This window comes from Mesocricetus auratus, unplaced genomic scaffold (assembly GCF_017639785.1).
Source record: "Mesocricetus auratus isolate SY011 unplaced genomic scaffold, BCM_Maur_2.0 Super-Scaffold_100004, whole genome shotgun sequence".
In the NCBI taxonomy this organism is placed as follows: domain Eukaryota; kingdom Metazoa; phylum Chordata; class Mammalia; order Rodentia; family Cricetidae; genus Mesocricetus; species Mesocricetus auratus.
In genome coordinates this window covers 99454348-99477208 of record NW_024429189.1, presented here as the reverse complement: position 1 = coordinate 99477208, position 22861 = coordinate 99454348, and the positions used below count along the sequence as shown (strand labels likewise).

General features: G+C 43.3%; 1 protein-coding gene across 1 annotated transcript in view; it reads left to right on the top strand.

Moving 5' to 3' along the window:
* Positions 1 to 761: 761 nt before the first annotated feature.
* The window catches only part of Fermt1 (FERM domain containing kindlin 1), a 37382-nt gene continuing 15282 nt past the window's right edge, over positions 762 to 22861 (top strand). The window contains exons 1-9 of the mRNA XM_005068675.4: positions 762 to 920; positions 3933 to 4101; positions 6206 to 6439; positions 9523 to 9669; positions 10592 to 10805; positions 12224 to 12326; positions 20254 to 20361; positions 20915 to 21046; positions 22717 to 22766. Of these exons, the coding sequence (XP_005068732.1) occupies positions 3951 to 4101; positions 6206 to 6439; positions 9523 to 9669; positions 10592 to 10805; positions 12224 to 12326; positions 20254 to 20361; positions 20915 to 21046; positions 22717 to 22766 (1139 nt within the window). The 5' untranslated portion in view covers positions 762 to 920; positions 3933 to 3950. The remainder of the gene's footprint in view (positions 921 to 3932; positions 4102 to 6205; positions 6440 to 9522; positions 9670 to 10591; positions 10806 to 12223; positions 12327 to 20253; positions 20362 to 20914; positions 21047 to 22716; positions 22767 to 22861) is intronic.

Genomic DNA, 22861 nt, shown 5'->3' with positions numbered 1-22861 from the left:
TGCATGTACCTGAGTCTTGAGGCATGATGCATAAAAGTTTCCCAAGGAGTGGCTGCCACCCCAAGTCACTACTCATTTCCAGTTGGAGAACTATTGTCTTATTAACCACGGTGTCCTCGGAGCCCAGCCCCTGGCCTGGCACAGTACACATTCCACGGGCTGTGTTAGTTACCCAAGGTCTCCTACACTTCCTGGGCAGGAAAGTAACAGATGACTGCATAGGGTGAGCCACCCGAAGTGGTCCAGCTTTTGGCATGGAACTTGATCTGATTGGAGGGGCTTCCTCCCACATGCCTCACACTTTTGGAGGACTGGCATCACCCTCTTACTCAGAGGTGAATCGCCTCTACGCATGCCACCTATCTAGTCAGGTTTATTCTTGCGCTCTGCATAGATAGTAGCAGACAGGAAGGGATTCTCCAGGGCTCCCCGGGTAGGAGTGACGAATTTACCTAGCGGGCTTTGCCATCTGGGCCAGTGGCAGAGGGCTTCAGGGTACTCGTACTGGGAACCCGCAGGTGTCCAGAAGCCGCATAAAAGTGGAAACGGGAGGGGTGGAGTGTGTCCCAAGCTGCTTGCCTCCTGCAAGGAGCAGCGCTGCGGCTACCTTCAACCCTTATTTCATCTGCAGCCTTCTCCTGCTCCTTGCGCGAGCAAGACCTAGCAAGCCAGGCTGGGCGTGCCCCCGCCTGCCCGCCGTGCTAGCCTGCGCCGCGACGCTGCGGCCCCGCGACCGGGCTGGGCGCTGGGCGGCGGCCTCCAGGCGCACTCACTGGCTGTCGCGAGGTCCTCGTAGCGTCACCCGGCCCACCGCAGCCTTGTGCTGTCCCGCGAGAGCACTGCTCGCCCAAGGCGGGCTGTGGGACGCTGCTCTCCACGCGCAGGCTGCAGACTGGACGCTGCCGCGGGCTCCAAAGCAGGTGAGATCTGGAACTGCCGAGCGGGGATCGCTAGGTTGTGATCTGCACCGCGGAGTCTCGGGACCTCTGTCCCCTTTCTCTAGCTCTGTGCAGTTAAATGGATATTGAATTGAAAGATTTTTGTGATTCCCCTTCTCAGGCACAGTAATCTGGCCGCGCAAAGTAACTCTTCGGTTCATCGCGGGCTCTTTTTAATGGGTGAGGGGCAGGTGGCTGGGCACTAGCATACACGGAGGACCTCGCGACACCATCCAAAACCAGCGTCTTTTTCCCCCCTCATTCCCTTTGGACCGGGGTGGGGGTGACCTCACGGTGCCTTTTACCTCCTGTTTTGGTCTCCTTGGGTGCGCTTCCACCGGCTGAAGTTTACTCCACAAGTAACAACTTGTTGAGGATGAGAACTTCAGGGTAAAACGAAGGCACCGAGAGATAGGAAAGGAATGTGGGGAAACCAGATTGTCTTAATTTTAGGAGGAATTTTCGTTGTAAAGAATCTGCTCATTGTCTATGCAAACGTTCTAATCACTCCGGTGAGGGAAAGCTCAGGACTTTGTGCTGAAGACCCAGGAAATGAGCAACAAGAAATCATCTTTTTAACAGTAAAGTTATTTAAGGCTGTACAAAACACTACTTTAAAACCCAGCCTCAGAAAATAGCATTTTGACGACCATGAGGCTCTTCAAACCCTTCCATGTCAAGGTGACCATGGAAAGGGTGTCTTTATTGTCTCTTCAATGCTGATCTATTTTTAGAAATTATGTATGTTGTTAAAAGCTAGAATTTCATTCATGTGGTTTCTTCCTGTTGTCGAACAATCACCCAGGACAATTCTCAGGGTGATGAACAGATAAGTTTAGAGTAAAAAGGGTTGGATTCGTGTTTGGGTTTCCGCAATGGGATTTACAGAAAGTGGTCTACCTTCCCTCAGCCCAAGTTTCCTCACTTTTAGATTGGTAAGCATGGAGGGCCTGATGCTGGGATGGTAGCTGACACAGTTTATCACCAGAAATGCTCCTGCAGGCTGATGAGGGGAGCAAGCATTCAGGCCAGCTCAATCACTGGATGCAAGAAGCCACCCTGAGGGCCTCTGTATTGAGAGGCACACCTTTGCATCCTTGTGGTGCACCCTGAGGGCCTCTGTATTGAGAGGCCCACCTTTGCATCCTTGTGGTGCACCCTGAGGGCCTCTGTATTGAGAGGCCCACCTTTGCATCCTTGTGGTGCACCCTGAGGGCCTCTGTATTGAGAGGCACACCTTTGCATCCTTGTGGTGCACCCTGAGGGCCTCTGTATTGAGAGGCACACCTTTGCATCCTTGTGGTGCACCACCGGGTTGCTTCTGGTTATAAAAACACTCCTGAACTTTTGAGTTTAATTCAAACACCTTCAGTCTGTACCACAAGTTCATCTATGGATTTGTGGTAGTTAATGTATCCGGTGTGTTTTTGAGATTCACTTAGTGCTTACAAATGCACCACGTGAACTGAACATGTGGTGTGATGTTGGTGGTTTAATTATCCACCAATCATTGTGAAAACAGTGCCCTTCGGACATCATTGCCATCCCAGCTTCTTACTGGTCTGGTTGCTTGAAGGGGGTACTGAGTCTTACATCTACATTTGCCAGTTGGGACTCAGGGTGTAAGCCAGGGAGGCTGGCCCGGCCTCAGAGTCTCTGCCTCTGCCAGGCACCTCCTGAGATCCCCTGAGACCGGTTGTCATGGTCGGGAGTGCTGCCTTAGGAATACGAACGAGTACAGTGGGCCCCTCAAGATAGGCCTTGTGAAGCATGGGCTTCTCATAAGCTGTCTTCCACAGCCATGTGCAAAGGGTTCCTTGCAGTCATTCAAATGGCTTTAAACCTTCTTAAAAGCCCAAATTAGCAGTGCTGTTTGAGTCAGCATCTCAAGTTTTGTTGAGGTCCTGCCAGCTTTGGATTCTGATGTTCCAGAAGATACCAGGTCACCTCAGTCTAGGTTCTACTTTCTTCCTTTCCTTTTATCACCTCCAGTTAGGAGGAAACCATGGGTTTGAACTTCCTACCCTATCTTAAAGAATAAATTTTCACCTGTCACTCATGATTTTTAATCTTTTGCCAAAAATATATTTTATTAAAAAAAAAACACCATGGAGCCAAGAGTAGTGACACACATCTGTCACGTCAGCACCTGGGAAGCTGAAGCAAGAGGGTTTTACAGTGCCAACCACAGAATGACCTTGTCTCAAAAAAATTCTTAATCAGTATACTTTATGCACCAATTATTGTGTGCTTTAAAACACTAACTTGCTTTGGGGGGTGTAGCACAGCACTGAGATCATTTGACTAAAGTGCACAAGGCCCGAGGATAGACACCCAACACTATAGAAAGGAAAAGTAAGTCTAATATATGGCAATAATTATGGTCATACACCATGCCATCATACACATTAAGGTATGACAAGGACTAATATGCATTTATTTGGCTGAGTTTTTATTTTGGAGGTGATATCACTGGGAGGAATATAATAACACAGATATATTAGAGATGCTAAAGAGAAGGTATTAGTGGGGAATGGTTTCAGTGAAAAGCGTTTTTGAACTGGCTTTATTGAAGCACACAACAAAACATGTTGAACTATTACGTTAAAACTGTACATTTTATCACATAAAATATATCTTAGTAAAGATGGAGGATATTTTAAGATCGCTGGACAGGGGTAGGGGAAAAAAACAGATTGTTGGAGGATTGCCATGATTTATTGTGTTTCATCGAAATAGTTCAGAGAAAGTCACAAAAAACTAGTAGAAAGGGAAAATGAAGATTGATACATTATGTGAGCAAAGAAAATGCATACCCCAGCAGAGAAAAGAAAAGAATTTTGTATATACACTTAGGATACTAATTTAATAACTAGGGACCAGGAACCTTGCAGAATTTTTTGAGTAAGAATCCAAAATAAAAAGCAATGTCCTTTCTCTAACAACCTGCTGGCACCTTCCAATTCTGACGTGTGCTTGTCTTTGTCCCTAAAGACACCTGCCTGTGCCACAATGCTGTCATCCAGTGACTTTGCATCTGCTTCATGGGAGCTTGTGGTCCGAGTCGACCATGAAATTGAAGAGCAGCAGAAAGACATCAAATTGAGGGTGTCGGGGGACCTGCATATTGGGGGGGTGATGCTCAAACTGGTGGAACAGATGAGTAAGTCATTCCTCCTCTGTGGTTTTTCTGTGTTTGCACCCCTCTCTGTACTTCACCTGGCGGACCCTGTATTTCCTGAGGGCATGTTCCCCTTCCTCATCCCTGGTTTCTCCCAGGAAGAGGAAGAGGGACCATGCAAGAACTTCCAAGTGAATTCAGCCACCTTTGTAAAAGCTTGAGTCCTTGGTGGCAAACTGAAGCTCTCAAGAATGTAGAGTGCTGTACTCCCACAAGGTCAAGGGCCATCCCACAAGTGACATCCACGGTGATCTTAGGTAACACGGCATTAGACTACTGAGTCCATTCTCTATAATACTTGATAGCTTCATGCTAACCTCAGCTTGCCGTTAATGTATCCTTTCATATTTTCCCCTAACAAAGACAGAAAAGTCTTCTTCTTCTGGCCTTGGAATTTAATGTTTTGTTTTGTGTTTATTTGAAGCCTTGGATGATGGCTTCTCATTTATGGTGAAATAAAGGTCTTTTTAAGTGTATCTTATGTCCACATTCACATGACCACCACCCAAATCAAGAAAAAACATCCTGCCTCCCTCTCAATCCCACACTTGCTACCCACCCGCCTCCAATCAACAGCTCACCAGGGGCAACCACTATCCTGGCCTCTCATTTTGCTGTTTCTGAACTCCATGTAAATAGGCTCATACTGGACATAATCTTACACAAATGTTTTCTTTATTTAACATCATGTTTGAAAGAAATCTATATTGTTGCATATAATTTGGTTTAATCTAATTTTGTTACTATATAATATTCAATTGTGTGACCCTACCACAATTTAATCATTTTTCTATTGATGAACATATGAGTTATTTCTATTTTTGTTTCATATAGGTAGTAGAATATATGATCATTATCTCTTGATAGATATTTCTGTTGAATACTACATTAGTTCATTTCTCTGTTGTTACAACAAAAGTGCCTGAGTCTAGGTGACTATAAAGAAAAGAGGGTTATTTGGGCACATGATTTTGGCTAAAGTTCTAGGGACTCCATCTGATGCAGAAGCCTGACTCTCAAGACAGCACAGGGTATCATATAGCATGAAGCAAGGAGAGAGAGAGAGAGAGAGAGTGTGTGTGTGTGTGTGTGTGTGTGTGTGTGTGTGTGTGTGTGTGTACCTGATTCTCCTGACGCTTCTTATATAAAGCTACTAGGTTTGAGTAGAGGGGCTGCATTTTAACGGTCATACCTAATCCCATGTACTTACCTAAGGCTCCATGTCCCAACACAGTGGTCAAGTTAAGTTTCCACCCCCTTTATTCCTAACAGTGGGGATCAAACCCCAACTCATAGAGTCTTGAAAATGCTCAAGCCGTATCCCAACCACAGCAGATATATCCTGTGCCACAGAGAACAATTACTGGTTCTTTGCCTTCCAAAACAATTGGATGTTTCCACTAAGAGCATTGAGAGGAGGGCTTTCTAATTAAAGAGAGGCAAAGTTCACTGAGAGAAAAGTAACAAGTAAATTAAAATGGTGATGCCTCTTAATTTAGCAAAATAAAAGATGGGATTGACTTTCTACTGACAAAGTGAAGTTTCACCTTTGATCCTGATGTCAAAGGCAAATCTGAAGGAGAGAATTGCAGCTCTGATGTCAGTGCAGGTGCTTTGCAAACTGCAAATATAAAACTGCTGGAGGAGCTGGACATCACTGAGCAGCGTAATCTGTCAGCTTTCCGTGCGTTCCGTGTTCTGCGTGGCCTGTGGGACCAGCAAACAGTGTTCCCTTGTGATCCAGAAGTGAAAGGATTCATTTCTACTAGAGATTAAGATTGAATAAACAATCAAGAAGGATGCACTGAATGATTGGGGGCGTGGTTTAGCATTCATCAGAACAAAAAAATTTTTGCTTTATGTTTTTTATGCTACTTAAATGTAAGTGAGGGTAGAGTTCAGACACCATTCGTTCCCTGCCCCTCCTGGGAGACTTTGGAAGGAAGCTAAGAACTGTTGAGCCTTGAACCATAAAAAGACATTGTAAGCTAAAGGTTAGTGCTTTACCTGTGAATAGACTAAGGCATCTGGAACCTGCGTGTTAAACCTCCTCTCCCATGTTCAACCACGTTTTCCACTTTTGCAGACATAACCCAAGACTGGTCAGACTTTGCTCTTTGGTGGGAGCAGAAGCGCTGCTGGCTTCTGAAAACCCACTGGACCCTGGACAAGTGTGGAGTCCAGGCCGATGCCAAGCTCCTCTTCACCCCACAGCATAAAATGCTTCGCCTTCGCCTACCCAATGCCAGGACCGTGCGGCTTCGAGTCAGCTTCTCAGCTGTGGTGTTTAAGGCTGTTGCCGATATCTGCAAAGTGCTGAGTGAGTTTCCTCAGGGGCCACCGTGCCCTTTAGACTCTTGGCAAAGGAAAACAGGAAAGGTACTTGTGCTTTCTGCCTGCCTCAAGCACTGGCTGGAGAACCCTCCTTTACAAGGAAGCAAACTCCCAAGCCCAGTGCAGAGCGCCACAGCCGGCCCAGTGGATTGAAATGAAAAGAACACTATTTGCATAAGTCAGAGCCATTTGCACGAGCTTGCAATTGTTTAAAATACACTTGTAAGTAGAAGTGGTCGTGTTAAGAGTGCTTCTCCCAACTCATTTCTCCAAACCACACGCAGATGTTTAAGACACACCCAAGAATGGGAATTTTGTTGAATCCTTCATTATGGCACATCTCTGTCTTTGGGGTGATGGCATCACACACTTCAATTCCTTCATTAGTACTCAGCTCTTGTAAATAACTCTACTTACAGAAGTCATTTAGGAAGGTTAAGCAGAAAAGCACTCCTTGGGAAGAGAGCTTATCAGTACAGGGCTTGCCTTGCCAATCCCCAGGACCCATGTTTTTAAAAAGGTGACACAATGGCACACGCCTGTAATCCCAACAATGAGGAGATAGTGACAGGCAGATCCCTGAGATCCACTGGCCAACTAGCCTGCCCTGCTTGGCAAGGTCCGGGCCAGTGAGGGACCCTGTCTCAAAAAATACAAGGTGGTTGGCTTCTGAGAAACACCACCAAGGATATCTGCTGTCCGCACACATGTGCACACAGGTGCATGTGTGCACACAAATATCTGCATACACTGCACACACTAGCACACACAAAAACTATTTGTAGATAGAAGCCTAGCCTTATTTTTGTTGGGTTTTTAAATATGATCTTACTATGTAGTCAAGGCTTACCTTAAATTTGCAATCCTCCTGTCTCAGCCTCAAAAACACTGGGGTCACTGGCAAGTGCCACCAGACTTGCTTGATGAATCGGTATCTCATGGTATGGTGTAATTTCACAGGGATAATGTTACTCTGATTTTTTTTCTTTATGCTACTCTGTAGAAAGAGGAACCCCTGTACCATGTGTGGTTCTTATTTCCTATTTTTTGAAAATGGATGGATGCTTTCTTTGGTACCATGAATATTATGCATCATCACCCAACACGTGAACACAGAATATTACACATCACTAAGTATTCACCCTCCTCCACTAAACTATAAACTGTGTTATTCATTCACTCAACAAATGCTCACTGAGCTTACTGTGCAGTGGGTAGTGTGATGAATGGTAGACACTGTGGTGAAGATCACTGAAACCTTGCCCTTTGAAACAGGCAGAGATGGCTAGTCAGAAAATCAGCAGGAAAAGGAGTCGAGGGTGCTGAAACGGGATGGGAGGTGGAGAAATGAAGGAAACTCGCCACAGATTTAGGAATGCCCATGTTAGATATTAAGGGTTCTGACAGCCTGACGGGGGATCAGGACAGAAACCACTACCTCAGTATATCAATGTCTGACACACACGGGCTTCCCAGTGGCTGTTTCGTGAGCCAACCAATACAAGGAGCAGCCTGTTGGAGAGCACAAGTTCCTGGAGTGTCCCCGACATGGGGTGGGAAAACGTGGATGAAGCTCAAGGACACGTTGTTGTTGTTGTTGTTGTTGTTGGTGGTGGTGGTGGTGGTGGTGGTGGTGGTGGTGGTGGTGGTGGTGGTGTCGTTAGTAGTAATCCAGTGAGGATTCAAACACCAAGTGAGCCATCCAATGAAAAGGCCTCTGTGGTACCCCACAGGGACTAGGTGACACAACAGCTGAGACCAAGCAGTCATGCTTTCTTCTCTAACTGTGGCTTTGAAGACACGTGAAGCGAGATCTCTGCTCTGCATCTCTAATCATGGCTTTTAAGTCCAATAGTTAGCACTAGCTCAGACTTATCAGTATGGCGGTTTCCCCCGGAAGAACGGAAGAGGTACAGATCTCAGGCAGAGGAGTTTTGCTTTGTTGATTGTTCAGTGCATACAACTAAAATATTTAAGTTATCAGGTTACATAAAGTATACACTTGGGATGGCTCCAGGTGTTTTGTAACCTGACAGTCAGGCATCCCGGATGATGGGGAGAGTCAGCATGTTGCTCTTGCCTCTGGGCACCACGCAGTTCATGACTGACTGAATGAGAGGATCTAAGAGAGCGGTGCCTGAAAGCAGCCACTTCCTTGGATTAAAGCTGCTCTGTCGGTTATCAGCAGTTCTGGTCACAGTTGCACTCTTGGATGAATCAGGGAAGGGTTATCACAGCTCCGTTTCTTCAGAAGCAGACTCTGAGATAAGGAATCTAGAACTGAGATCCTCATGCCCAGAGATACTGTGTGGAATACAGAGACAGAGAAGAGAGATTATTAACACCTGGCCTCCAGGATGTCACACTGTGGGCAGCCAGGACCTCTGGGAGGCAGTGTGTAGACACAGCCTCTGGGCTGTCCCAGGAGAATGAAGTTACCAAGGAGCCTACCACTGAAGGCCCATCTTGGAGAGCATAAACCCTCTCACACGGACTGCTAGAGGTGGGCAGTGCAACACGCTCTTGACAGACACACAAATGCTCTCAAACTATTGGGAGTTAGTTGAAATGATAGAGACCCAGAAGGCAAGACAGGACAAGAGGACATCTCCACAGGGACAGCAGGAAATGATGGCCATTGTGTAGGATAAAGACTGCAGAGTCACTTGTCCACAAAGGATGGGGAGCCCTTTGTGGTTATTTACCAAACCAAAGAGAGAGATGGGAAAGGAAGGAAACAGAAAAATTGTTTGCTCGTGGAGGGCACAGGAGTCGCACAGTGTTGACAGTGTTTGGAGCTGGGTATCAAGCCCACAGAGAGGGCATTAATTTCATCACAAACTAAAACACAAACTAGAAATTGCACTAGACTGAACCTTCTGCCACTATTTGCCCTTAACCAGCTTAGGGTCTTTGTCTCTTCAAACAAGATGCAGTGGCTTCCATTTGCAGCCACAGTCCCCTAAGACCCATCAAATGCACAGGACAGCTGAGTCTGAGGAGGAATTCTTTTTCTTTTTAGTTTCCTTGCTTTTTGTTTGTGTTAGTTGTTACTTTGTTTTATTTTAGATATTAGAAGACCAGAAGAACTTTCATTACTAAAGCCTTCTGGTGACTATACTAAGAAGAAAAAGAAGAAAGACAAAAATAGCAAAGAGCCTATGATTGAAGACGTCCTGAACCTGGACAGTTCTTCAACAAACTCCGGCTCCCCAGGTAAGGGGCTGTTTCAAATGTGACTGTGGACCCCAAAAGGAAAATCTCTCTCTCTCTCTCTCTCTCTCTCTCTCTCTCTCTCTCTCTCTCTCTCTCTCTCTCTCTCTCTCTCTCTCTCTCCTTTCTCTTCCTCTCCCTCCCTCCCTCTCTTCCTCCTTGCAAACAAAGAAGGATCAATGTTGTTGGAGGATCAGCTGACAAGTTGAGAAGGAGATGCATAGTCAAGTTTCAATGTCTTTTGAATTTACACTTTTACCTTAAAAGTATGCTTAGTAACTCACAGTTTTAATTGTGTATCTTATGTTGTAAAATACTAGTACATCTGGCCATGATTTGTGGGTTAAAAGGTACATTTTAGAAAGAAGGTAATTTGGATAATTTAAATACATTTCTCTTTTCCTGGTTTGCTTTTGTGTGGCTCTTAAGCATGCTTTCACTGACCTGTAAAGGAAAAGCATATAAATATTGAGAAGGTATACCCTTTTCTTCTTGTATCAGTCTTTAGTTTTCTTGCAATATCAAGGGCTTTCTCTTATAGTATATTCTGATGCAAAGAATAAAGGAGGGATTTGAGCAGTGTTCAGAGAGGTAATGGCCAGGTAACCAGCTATTGGGTTCTTAAAAGCCGCAAATGTAGCTCTTTGCTGCCTGAGACATTTTTTGCCTGTGTTCTCAGTTTACTACTAGCACCAAGAAATAGAGAACTTTGAATGCTTGGAAAGGACTTACGTACCAACATTTATCTGTGTTGATTCTTTGAAACTTTTACATCTTTGGGATCCCAGGACTGGAAAGTCTAGACAAGATCTTTATCTGTGCAACTGATCTCCCTACCATTCTGACATTAAAAATCAAAATTCATTTTAGTATAATCTTCTAAATATTCCTAACCCTAATCCCCTGTCATTTGCCTGCCTCACAGTAAGCCCTGGCTTGTACAGTAAGACCATGACACCCACCTATGACCCCATCAACGGGATGCCAGCCTTATCCACTATGACTTGGTTTGGTGACAGCCCTTTGACAGAGCAAAACTGCAGTGTTCTGGCCTTTAGCCAACCTCCCCCATCACCGGATGTGCTCGCCGACATGTTCCAGCCTCGATCCTTGGTGGACAAAGCCAAGATGAACGCAGGGTAAGGGATGCTCCATCTTTCTCCCATCTGAACTGGTGTCCATGCACTAAGAGGTATGAAAGAGATGGGGGCCATCTAATCCTTTAGTTAATAGGCATGGGCATTGTGTTTCCTTAACAAAATTTGGAGTGCTAACTTTAAGAGAAAGAAAAGGGAATGCACACAAACTATGGTGGTCTCACTACCTTAAAAGTATGAGAAAACTGTCTTCAAATAACTAGAAGCCTTACCATCCATGCTGTGACTCTTGATGCTGCCACGAGTGTGAAAAGAGTTCTGGGGGATGCAGAGTAATTTATACAAATGGTGGCCTCTATGAACCCATTAGAGATGTTGAAGGTGGTCAACCCAGCTCCTGCTGTATTTTATAGAACACTGCTTCCCCTTAATTAAAATTAAGATACAGCATTACTCACATTTAAATATTCAACAGCCACATGTGGATAGAGGTTAACGCATTGCACAGCACAAGGAGGACTTTCCCATCATTGCATAAGGGTCTGCTAGGCATATCCAACTCATGGCCTATGGCCCCCACACACACAAGGTAGCCACAAACCGCAGTCCAACACAAAAGTATAAAGTTCCTTAAATTGTGAGTTTTTTAAAAAGTTTTGCACGAGCTTTATAGATGACAACACCATGTTGCTTGTTAAAAGGCTGGACACTGACTAAGTAAGCTAGCCCTAGCTTTGAGCAGGTTAGAGTGGAGTGGCAGAACTGGCAGGCAGAAGCACAGAGTTACATGCTAGTTCCACCTAACTCACTGTGACTTGGTCATGCCATCTGCTACACCAGGATAATGCCAGGCACAGTGGAACATGTCTATAACCCCAGCACTGAGGAAGCTGAGGCACGAGGATCACAGGTTCAAAGCCAGCTTGGACTACACATCGAGATTCAGGAAGAAAAGAAGGAAGGGAAAGACAGAAAGAGGGAGGGAGGGAGAGATTGGAGAAGGAATAGAGGGAGGGACAGAGGGAGGAAGGGATGGAAGGAAGGAAGGAAGGAAGGAAGGAAGGAAGGAAGGAAGGAAATACTAACTAACAACCCTCTTAGCTCCTTCACTTTCATATGTCAATGAGAATATTTTTATCTCAAAAAATTATAACATAGTCAGGTGGTGGCACTCGGGAGGCAGAAGCAAGCGGATCTCTGTGAGTTCTTGACCAGCCTGGTCTACAAATTGATTTCCAGGCCAGCCAGGGCTGTTACACAGAGAAACCCTGTGGGGTGGGGAGGGAGGACCCACCGTAAGGTAAAGCACAAATATAAGCTATCATGTGCTCATTGGTTTTGCTGATATTATTTGCCCTGCCCGTATTCTTGGATTTATGTAATATGCAGTATGTAATGCAATGTGGTGGGTATATGAGAAAAGCAGCCTGGTTTTTAAATCCTAACCTATTGTTTCCTAGTTGGCTGGATTCCTCAAGATCCCTTATGGAACAGAACATTCAAGAGGATGAGCAACTGCTGTTAAGATTTAAGTACTACACCTTCTTTGACTTGAATCCTAAAGTAAGAAAATTGTCTTTTGTTTCATTTTGTTTTCGTTTTGTGATGTGTGTGCATGGACGTTCTATATTGTCATTTTGTTATGCAGGTCAAGGCTGACTTGTGCAACCTCTTCATCTCTGCAGGTTAAACTGCAACAGGTATGCCTGCTTCTGGCTAAGCAGGGTTAGCCGGAGTTGCCTGGGGTCTTTGTACTCAGCACGGTGTTCACTGCCTCTCTACACTCACAGGAACAAGAAGGCATGAGTGAGGGGCCCACAGAGCTAGAATCAGTCATGCCTTAGGAAGGAGATGAGTTACCAGAGCCAGGTTGAGGACGTGTTCTTAACAGCAAGCCAGGACCACAAGGTGATCCACACAAGAATCCCCACAACGGTGTTAAAATGTCTTTGAGCCAGGCGGTGGTAGCAAACACCTTTAATTCCAGCACTCAGGAGGCAGAGGCAGGCGGATCTCTGTGAGTTCAAGACCAGCCTGGTCTACAAGAGCTAGTTCAAAGCTATACAGGGAAACCCTGTTTCAAAAAAACAAACAAACAAACAAAAATGTTTTTAAGGAAAAGGGATCATCTGTCTAAATAAAGAGCCCTGCTAGTCACCAACTCCAATTTTAGGACAAATCTCCACCCAAAGCTTATTAGGAAAATTAATGAGGGGTGGGATGAGTTCTTTGGACTCCTACCGTTCTCCCACTTCCAGTTAATCATTTTGGGAGTTGAGCATCAGCAACTGAATGGTCCATTGTAGGAAATACAAACTGAAACAGAGTAAGGTGGCCAGGCAACCTTACTGCTATAGCCCTGCCCAGGGTCTGTGCCTACTGCTCATCTTTGTTCCAGTCTGGCATCTGTGTGAGGAGCTTGCTTTAGCCTTTCTCTACACTCTTCCCATTGCAGCCACGTCTCTGCCTTCTTGGATGATTTGTGTCTGTCTTTAAAAGGCCCATCTCAGTTCCCTAGCCGCCCTACGTAATTTCCTCCAACAAACAAACAAAACACACGTTAGTCTTTATTTCTTTTTAGGTGTGTGTATATGCTTGCCTGAGTGTGTGCGTGTTTGTGTGTGTCTGTGTCTGTGTGTGTGTGTGTCTGTGTGTGTGTCTGTGTCTGTGTGTGTGTCTGTGTCTGTGTCTGTGTGTCTGTGTCTGTGTCTGTGTGTGTGTCTGTGTATAGAAGCTAAAGTCAACATCAGATGTCATCCTCTACCACTCTCACCTTATTTTTGAGACAAGGTGTCTAACTGAACACTGAGATCACCAATTTTATCTACACTGACTGGCAGCAAGCCTCTGGGACCTCCTGTCTACCCCTCCACATTACTGGGAGTATAGAGAGAACCATCAACCATACTGGATGCAGGGAATCCAACCTCAGGTCCTCATCTTGCTTATCAGGCACTTTACTGACTGAGTCATCTTTCCCGGTCCTATTCCTGTTATTTCTATGGAAAAACTCTGCCCAGCCTTTGCTTTAGACCCAGGTTAAAGCTGATGGGTCTGTCCTGTGTCTGGAATGCATTACCCCCAGTGAATTGTGACAAAATAGGAAATTTTAGCTTCTTAGTAAAAGTATTCAGAGATCATGAATGTATCACTCTCCTAAGCAACCGTTTTGTTTTGCTTTGATTTTTGCTTAAGTTTCTTAATGAACACAGTTTAGGGTTTCTTTTTTGCATTGTCTACTAGTTACAAATCTGTACATTTCTATGATTTTATTTTTTGCTGTTTTAAAGGTGCTTTAAAATTGCAAAATATTTCTGACATACAAAAAAGTAAAAAATGTATTTTAGCTTAAAGTAAAATATTTTTCTTTTTAAATTTTTTAAATTAAAATATCATATTACTCTCCACCCCACTCCCTACCCCCACCCCACCCACCCCGTCTCCTTCCTCCAACCCCTCTCATGACCTCTTCCCACTCCCTCTCAAGTTCATGGCCTCCTTTTTTCACTATTATTGTTACATGCATATGAGTAAATACATAAGTCCAATCTGCTGAGTCCATTGTGGTGTGGGGGGAGATGGCGTTTAGGGCAGACGCTTAGTATTGGATAGTTGATTAAGGCTTGTCCCTGGGGAAAACTAATTCTCTCTGTGTGTCTCTGTGTGTCTCTGTCTCTGTGTGTCTCTGTGTGTCTCTGTCTCTGTGTGTCTCTGTGTGTCTCTGTCTCTGTGTGTCTCTGTCTCTGTCTCTCTCTCCTAGCAGTCATTGATTATTTATTGCTCATTATCTATGGATGGCACACCTTGAGGCTTTACCCATCCATGTTGGGATGTCAACTGTTATTAGATTGCTCAGGTCTTATTTGGGCAGTTATATTGTTGAGATTTGGTATCTTCTCTATCAAAACTGATAGACACAATCTCATAGCAGACTTTCTGGTCATCTGGCTCTTACAATCTTTCCAACCCTTCTTCGAGAATGTTCTGAGTCATAAGTGTAGGAGATGCGTTGTAGATGTATCAGTTGGGTCTAGCACCCTATGGTCAGTTGTTCTCTGTATTTTGACCAGATGTGGACTCCATTTGTAGCAAAAAAAATCTTCTTTGATGAGGAATGAGAGCTACACTTATTTGTGGATATAGGGATATTTATAATGAAGTAAGGGATTATACTTGTTTAGGGAAAGGACAGTAGTAGGTTCTCTTGGGTTTCCAGTATCAGATATGATTTCTCATAGTATGTGAGACTTAAGTCTAATTAGAAAGCTGTTGGTTACTGCCAAGATATGAGTACCACTATTGCATTATTAGGAATATCTTGCCATGTTGGTCACTGTTGTGGTTCATAGGTGTCATAGTTAGGTAGGAGTTTTAATTGCTTTTCTTTCTTGGCATTTTGCATATCACCTTCTGGTACTATACCCCAGGTGGGCAGGGTTTCAGGTCAGTTCATAAACCTCTGAGTCCTGTCACTGAAATTTATGGTGTCATCAACAAGGACTTTCCTTCAGCTTCTGGGAGGCAACCAAGGGTAACATCTATAGCCTATATTACCTTATGAGTCTCTTGAACTACCCTGACCAACAGTTCAAAAAGAGATTTCTCATGCCTGTTGCTGGGGATTTTGTGATTTCATTTTTAAGCCTTAACCCTGGTTCAACTTGAGTCTTTCCTCATTTAGTACCCCGCTAAAATACGTTATTCTGTGCTCTATATTTTAATATCCTACTCAAAATTGTTTACAAAACTAGATAAATACTAATAGAAACTATATTCAGGAAATTTTAATTGCTAAGTCAGTATTCTGGGTCCATTTTTTTCTATTCAAATGTTTCCCCATCTGTTTATTTACTTACATGTTTATCAAGCAATAATTATTAGCCAAGGACGAAATTACATGCAGGAATCTAAAACTGTCAGGCATTAAAGCCAATGAACTAAAAAATGCATGTCTGCTACATGAAACAATGAACTATAGTGAGCAAAATCTTTTTCAAAGTGGACCTAGTAATATGTGTTTCTTAATTAACTGAATAAATAATAAAACCCAGGGTAGGACTCACACAGTGATTGTAAGTCAAAATACAAAATAATCTAGCCCCTATAGAAAGCAAGGTGGCAATATCTTTCAGAATAACAACTCTTCTTTGACCTGCAAATCTACTAGTTATAGCATAGTGGTACCTATGTAACTTTATACATTTCTACTGTGGATTGTTGCTGCATGAATGGTTTTAAGAAAAGATTAGAAGCCACCTAAATGTCCATTGGTAGAGAATTGCTTGAATATATTATGATGCATCCATACCACACTGCTGTTAAAAAAGAATGAGTTAGCTCACTTGGTTTGTTGTAAACACTATGCCCCTTTTAAATGTGTTTAAAATATGTGAATTAAGGAAATAGGCCCAATATCTTCCAGTTTTGAACACAATAAACACATTAGAGGACCCCAGGATACTGACATCCATTCCCAAGACACAGAGCCTTGTGGTCAGATGTAAGCAGTAAGCTTTCTTTTTTTTTTTTTTCTCCAGATTTATTTTGGTAAAAAAAAATCAGATATAACCTTTCAAAAATTACATTAATGTTTAACATGTATTCAAGTAACTTTCTTTTTTTTTCCAGTTTAAATTTAGATAAAAAACGAGGTTGCTTCACAAGTCAGTTCCAGGTCCCTCTCCCATTCCCTCCCCTCCTCCCGTGCCCTCCCCCCAACCCCCCCCCCCCCCGTTATCCCCTCATTCCCCCAGGGAGGGTGAGGCCCTCCACGGGGGTGTCCATAGTCTGTCATTTCATATAGGGCAGGGCCTAGACCCTTCCCTAAGCAGTAAGCTTTCTTGAGAACATGGAAAGGGTGATTCAGGTTTATTACTGTTGTGTCATGGTTGGTATGTGGGACAGACCAGGGATGGCAGGATCCATGTCCTTCAAGGTGTGGGGTTCAAGCTTAAGTCAACCAGGAGACAGAAAACCTAAGGCTAAGCATTGACATGAGTAGCCCATCCCCGATGTCCTTGTTAGGGTTACTATTGTGATGAAACACCATGACCAAAAGCAACTTGGGGAGGAATTTATTTGACTTATGCTTACACATCACTGTTCATCAAAAGAAGTCAGGACAGTAACGCATACAGGGCAAGAACATGGAGACAGGAGATGACACAGAAGTCATGTAGGGGTGTTGCTCACTGACTTGCTCCTCCTGGCTTGCTAAGCCTGCCTTGTTAGAAAACCCAGGAGTTGGTAGCCCAGGGGTAGTATCACCCACAATTGGCTGGGCCCACCCCCATCAGTCACTAATTAAGAAAATGCCCTACAGGCTTGACAACAGTCTAGTAGAGGAATTTTCTTAATTGAGGATCCCTCTTCTATGGTGACTTAAGCTGGTGTCAAATTAACATTAAACTATCCAGCATACCCACTTAGGAAAAACTTGCTCCTAAAACACTGGAGAGCAACTAAAAGTATTCTCAAAGACAGAAGTCTATAGGATGCCTGTTAATTACCTGCAGACAATTCCTACTACACCTGCATGGGAAAACCAGCCTCTGAGGGTGTAATGAGCATTCTCTCCACCAGCCAGGTCCCAGAGCCCCATCAACCCCAAATAACACACAGAGACTCTATTAGGCACAATGCCATCGGCCAATGTCCGGGGCTTCTCATTGGCTAGTTCTGTCTTAAGTATTACCCATAACTACTAATATATATATTTATATAAGGTCTTATCTTACCGGAGAAAGGGTCCGGACCTCTTACTCCTCTCAAGTACTACATGGTGACTGACTGTGCCTCCATTTCCCAGAATCCTCTCCTAGTCCCACCTATCTTGCTTCCCAATTGGCCAACAGTGTTTTATTTATCAACCAATAAGACACACATATAAACAGAAGGACTTCCACCATCATGAGGGGAAAATCTCAAAGCCAAGCAGGACCAATAGAAAGTCCCTGGATAGCTCTGGAGGCAAGACTTGGCCAGCAATGAGCCCTTGTTCCAGATCTTATTGAGCATCTTATTCCAGATCCTATCCATCTCCTACTGCTAATGTGTAATTGTGGGTGATTGTAGTTTAATATATTTTATACACTATTATTTTATTTGATTTATGGAGCACATAAACATGTTCAGGTATGAGAACTTTTACTATACTTTTAAAGTCTTTATTGAGCAGTCTGAGGAAAACCTTGCTGAGTGACCCATTGAGTTCCTATAATATTAGTACCTGGATATACTAGCACTGAAGGGTTGAGAGACATCCAGGTTGACAGTTTGTTAGTCAAATGTAAGCATCAGTGACTACATCACTAATTAGATTTTGTCTATAATCTGTGCATTGAGGCAGGACTCTTTTTATGTGTGGTAGTGGCTGCATGGCTTTTGGTTTTGGTTTTGGTTGGTTGGTTGGTTGGTTTTTTGAGACAGGATTTCTCTGTGTAGCGCTGGCTATCCTGAAACTTGCTCTGTAGACCAGGATGGCCTCTGACACAGTTTTGCCTGTCTCTGCTTCCTGACTTCTGGGATTAAAGGAGTGTGCCACCACCCCCTAGCAGTTTTACCTGTTTTTAAGAGGAGACTGCTCTAACTCCTGTGATCAAATGTCCCTCTGCCTCAGGTTCCCTATGTCTGAGATGATAAGCATGTACCACCACATCTGGATTCATGTACACATGTGAATTTCTTTTAGTTGACACGTTTGACTGAACTATAATTTATGCACCATAAAACTCATTCACTGGAATTCAGGCATCATGGCACAATACTCACAAAGTTGAGGTGGTAGGAACAAGAGTTCAAGCTTGGATTGAATAACAATTTGGAGACCAACCTGGGCTGTATAAGATCCTTTCTTTCAAAAAAATACCAAAAAGTAATTTAAAAATAATGTGCGCATTGTAAGTGTACAATACAATAGTTCTTTTGTTTTGGATTAGGAGAGGTAACCTCATTGGAGGAGGTGTGCCACTGGGGATAGGCTTTGATGTTTCAAACTCCATGTCATTCCCAGCTGAGCCTCTCTCCTCTCTGTCTGATGCCTACATATAAGGACATAATATCTCAGCTCCAGCATCATGCCTGCTGGCCTGCTGCCATGCTCCCAAACATGGTGGGCACAACTCACCCTCAAGCTGTAGGCTCCTAATAAACTCTTTCTTCTATAAATATTTTGGTCATTGTGTTTTGTCATTGAAATAAAGAAGCAACTAGGATAGTGGCTTTTAAAAGGAAGGGGATTCTGGTTCATGCTGTAACATGGATGATTCCCAAAGATGAAATAATTGAAACAAGCAATAAGGAAAAATATTACATGGTGCCACTTACATGCACTAACAAGATTAGGCAGAGTCATCCATCCGGAAAGTCAGAAGAAAAGTGTTCTGAAACCACTTGGGCCTGAGGGAGGAGAAGGAAGTTATTGTTTAATGGGTGGCAGCTTGGGATGATAAAAGGTTCATCACACGGATGTAAGGTGGAACCCCCTGCAGCTTTGTGTGTCTAAATTTGTTGATTCATATGTCAGTTAATTTGGAATGGTGTTTTTTTTTTTTTGTTTGGGATGTTTGTTCCCCAAATACCTGTGTGTTTTCATTGCTATATTGTTGGGGAAGTCCTGTTATTTGTCAATAAAGCACTGTCTGGCCAATAGGGAATCTAGATAGGAGGGACTAGGAGTCCAGGAGAACTCTGGGAAGGAGAAACACAGGAGAGTCCAGATGTAACCGCCATGGGGTAGGAAGCCCAGAACTATTCTCTGGTAAGAGAAATACTTAGATTAACAATTATGGGGTAATTACTTAAGTCAGAGCTAGCCAGTAAGAAACAAGCAAGGCCAACAGCTTCATAATTAGTACTGCGTCTTGTGTGTTTATTTGGGACTGATGCGGCTCTAGAACCAGGCTGGCGGGAAGGCTTCTCTCAAGGAAAAAGCTTCTCTTAACACTATATATAATGTTTTTCACTTTCTAGTAAATGTATATACATGTGTATGAGTAACAGGTATCCATCATAAACCAATAACATGCTATTGTAATTACTATGTTTGGTGTCTGGTGGTACAAGGGTCTTTTCCAATGTGGTTTTTTTTTCAAAGTGATTCTGTCAATACTTGAGTGTTATACCTTCTAGTTTACCTAAAGAATTGGTATAAAGTTCCATTTTAAAGTCCCTGCCAAATTCTCCTTGGAATGGCAGTTTGAAGATCAACTTCACCGTCAACAGTCGATCACATAGTGCAAGTTTTTACTTTCAATATAAACATGACACAGAGAGGAAAAATCATGGCACCGAAGATGGACTAATTTGGCTGCTTGAAGAAGCTCTGGGAGACATTTGGGGGAAGTTCCTGCTAACCTCAGATGTCAAAGGAGCGGGCAACAGGAAGATAGCGTGTGATTCACAGAGAATGGCCCTAATTATTCAAGAACTTTTGCACTGTGGACTATAAATAAATGCCCACACTCATGTACACATTTGTTTCTTTCTCTAGTATGACGCTGTCCGAATAAACCAACTCTACGAGCAAGCCAGGTGGGCTGTTCTCTTGGAGGAAATCGACTGCACGGAGGAAGAGATGTTGATCTTTGCGGCACTGCAGGTTGTGGGGGATGTCTGCAGCTTTCCTTGGGGGGTGGAGGAGACAAGTTTATTCTTGTTACAGCATTCTATTTGTTTCTTTGAGAAAGAGATGAAAATTAAGAGAGAGTAATTTTTAATGTGAATGCTCATCACAATCTACTCATATGCACATACTATATAAGACATCTACTTTGCATTTCCCATTAGCTGTGTCTCACATGCAGAGACAAGGGAGAACTAAGGTTGACCTCAACTAACTGTAAGTCTCAAAATTAGTTCAATTGGATGTCACTTACGTACATAGACAGACCTCCTTCCAGGAGATGTTCAGGATTCCAGGGAAATTCTCCTGAGAAGAAGACAAGGTTAATGACCCACTTGTGGCTGTAACATTTCTAAAACCTCCGTCTTGAGCCAGGTGAGGTAGAGCATGCCTGTAATCCCAGTATGTGGGAGACTGAAGCAGCTTAGGCTACCTAGAGAGTTTGAGACTAGCCTTAGTGAGATCCAGCCTCAAAAACATACATTAATGTAACTTAACTAAATAAAAATAAAACCTGTTTATGTTTTAGTATCACATCAGCAAACTGTCACTGTGTGCTGAAATACAGGACTTTGCAACCAAGTCCGAGGTTGATGAAGTGGAAGCCGCACTGTCTAGTTTGGAGGTGACCCTTGAAGGTGGGAAGGCGGACAACACTCTGGTATGATTAGTTCTGACAAATGCAGATTGGAACTAAAAGAACATTTCTTCCAAAAGGGAAAATATGCTGCTAGTGTGACAAGAACTGGCTTTTCTCAGATTAGCTCTGCAAGGGACTGTGAGATCATTTCACCACCACCAATGGAAATTTTTATACTACATTTCTTCCTGGAGATCAGTTGGCACAGCATGTGGGGAAATTCCAATGGGTTCCTCTGCGATAGCATGGAACATGCCATTGATCCTTTAAGTCTAGAAAGAGCTGTGCAGCCTGTGGCACAGGGAACCTGTGAAGATGAAAACAAGCTTTTAAAGACTTGATGCCTGGTCATATGTTGTCACTGAGTAAGGTTGACAGAGAGGAAGGCCTGTCTCTGGGACAGCAGTTCTCAACCTTGGGAGTTGAATGACCCTTTCACAGGGGTCACATATCAGATATCTGTATATCAGGATATGGTTCATGATTACAGTTATGAAGTAGTAATGAAAATAATTTTATAGTTGGGCTCACCACAACATGAGAAACTGTATTAAAGTATACCAATGTTGTAGTAACTGTATTAATGCTATATTAACTGCAGCATTAGGAAGGTTGAGAACCACTGATCTAGTATATCATCAAACACTCCTAAACAATTTTGATTTCACGAACTAAAACCCTCCAGTAATACCTAAGGAAGAAAACTAGTTATCAACCTTGCCCCTTTTCCCATGAGTGCTTGAGTGACAGCCTTGACATTGGAATGCCCCCTTGTTTGATTCTTTCCCTGGGCACTGCTCTTTTGTTTTAACTTCTTCAATCAAGGGAATAATTCCTGGTTTCATCGCGTTGAATCCAAGCAGTAGGTCTGCTGAAACTGTGATCTAAATGAGCACTGAGAATGAATCGCCACATTCTTAGGCTTTCATTGTGAGCTGTCTTATCAGTAACTGCCTTACAATGGGGAGCGAATGCTTGCTACACAAGGCTACTGACTGCCTGAGCAGAAACTGGAGCTCCTTTTCGCCTGCTATCTACCCTGAGTACATAACAGGAAGTTAATCCTGCTTGAACAAATGAGAAATTCCCTCCTTCCCTCAGAGGTTTTATGTGCTGCAGTCAGGCATCAACCGCCACCTCAGAATGAACTTTGAACCGGTTTCCTTTCAAGTTTAATCAGTGATCTGGATGTTACCATAGTAGCCCACTTTAACTTAAAAATTACAAAAGATCTGTTCATACATAAAAAAAAAGTTTGCATTCCTAACTCAAATTTTTAACTTGAATGATGTGTACATATAAGAAGTATGAGGTGATGCTTTTTACTTCTTTTCACATTCTTATCCTCACAAAGGTAAAAAAAGAAAAAAAACAATACAAATATACATATTAACCAATTAATATTGCCAGCCAAGTCACCATCCCGAATTGGGAAGCAAAACCTTGTCACTTACCCAGGAGTCCCTGCATGCTCTTTATTCATCTTCCACCCTTCCCTTCCCTTCCCCTCCCCCAGAGATAACTACTGTGGTTCATGTAACAAAAGAATTCAGTCTCTCATTTTATTTCATTTTAATTAATCCATATTTTAACATCTCTGTGGCAAGTGATTGCCATGCTGAGTGACACAAGTGTGGACTGGCAATGCCATCTATGAAGTTCCTGCTAGTAATTCTCATATTTCTCTTTAGGAGGACATTACCGACATCCCTAAACTTGCAGATTATCTCAAATTATTTAGGTAAGTAACTTAAAAGGGCAAAAATAGGGTCTGTGACTGAACATACTTGCATAACGAGCAGGCAGGTTCCTGGGTCAAAGGTGGATTCAAAGAGT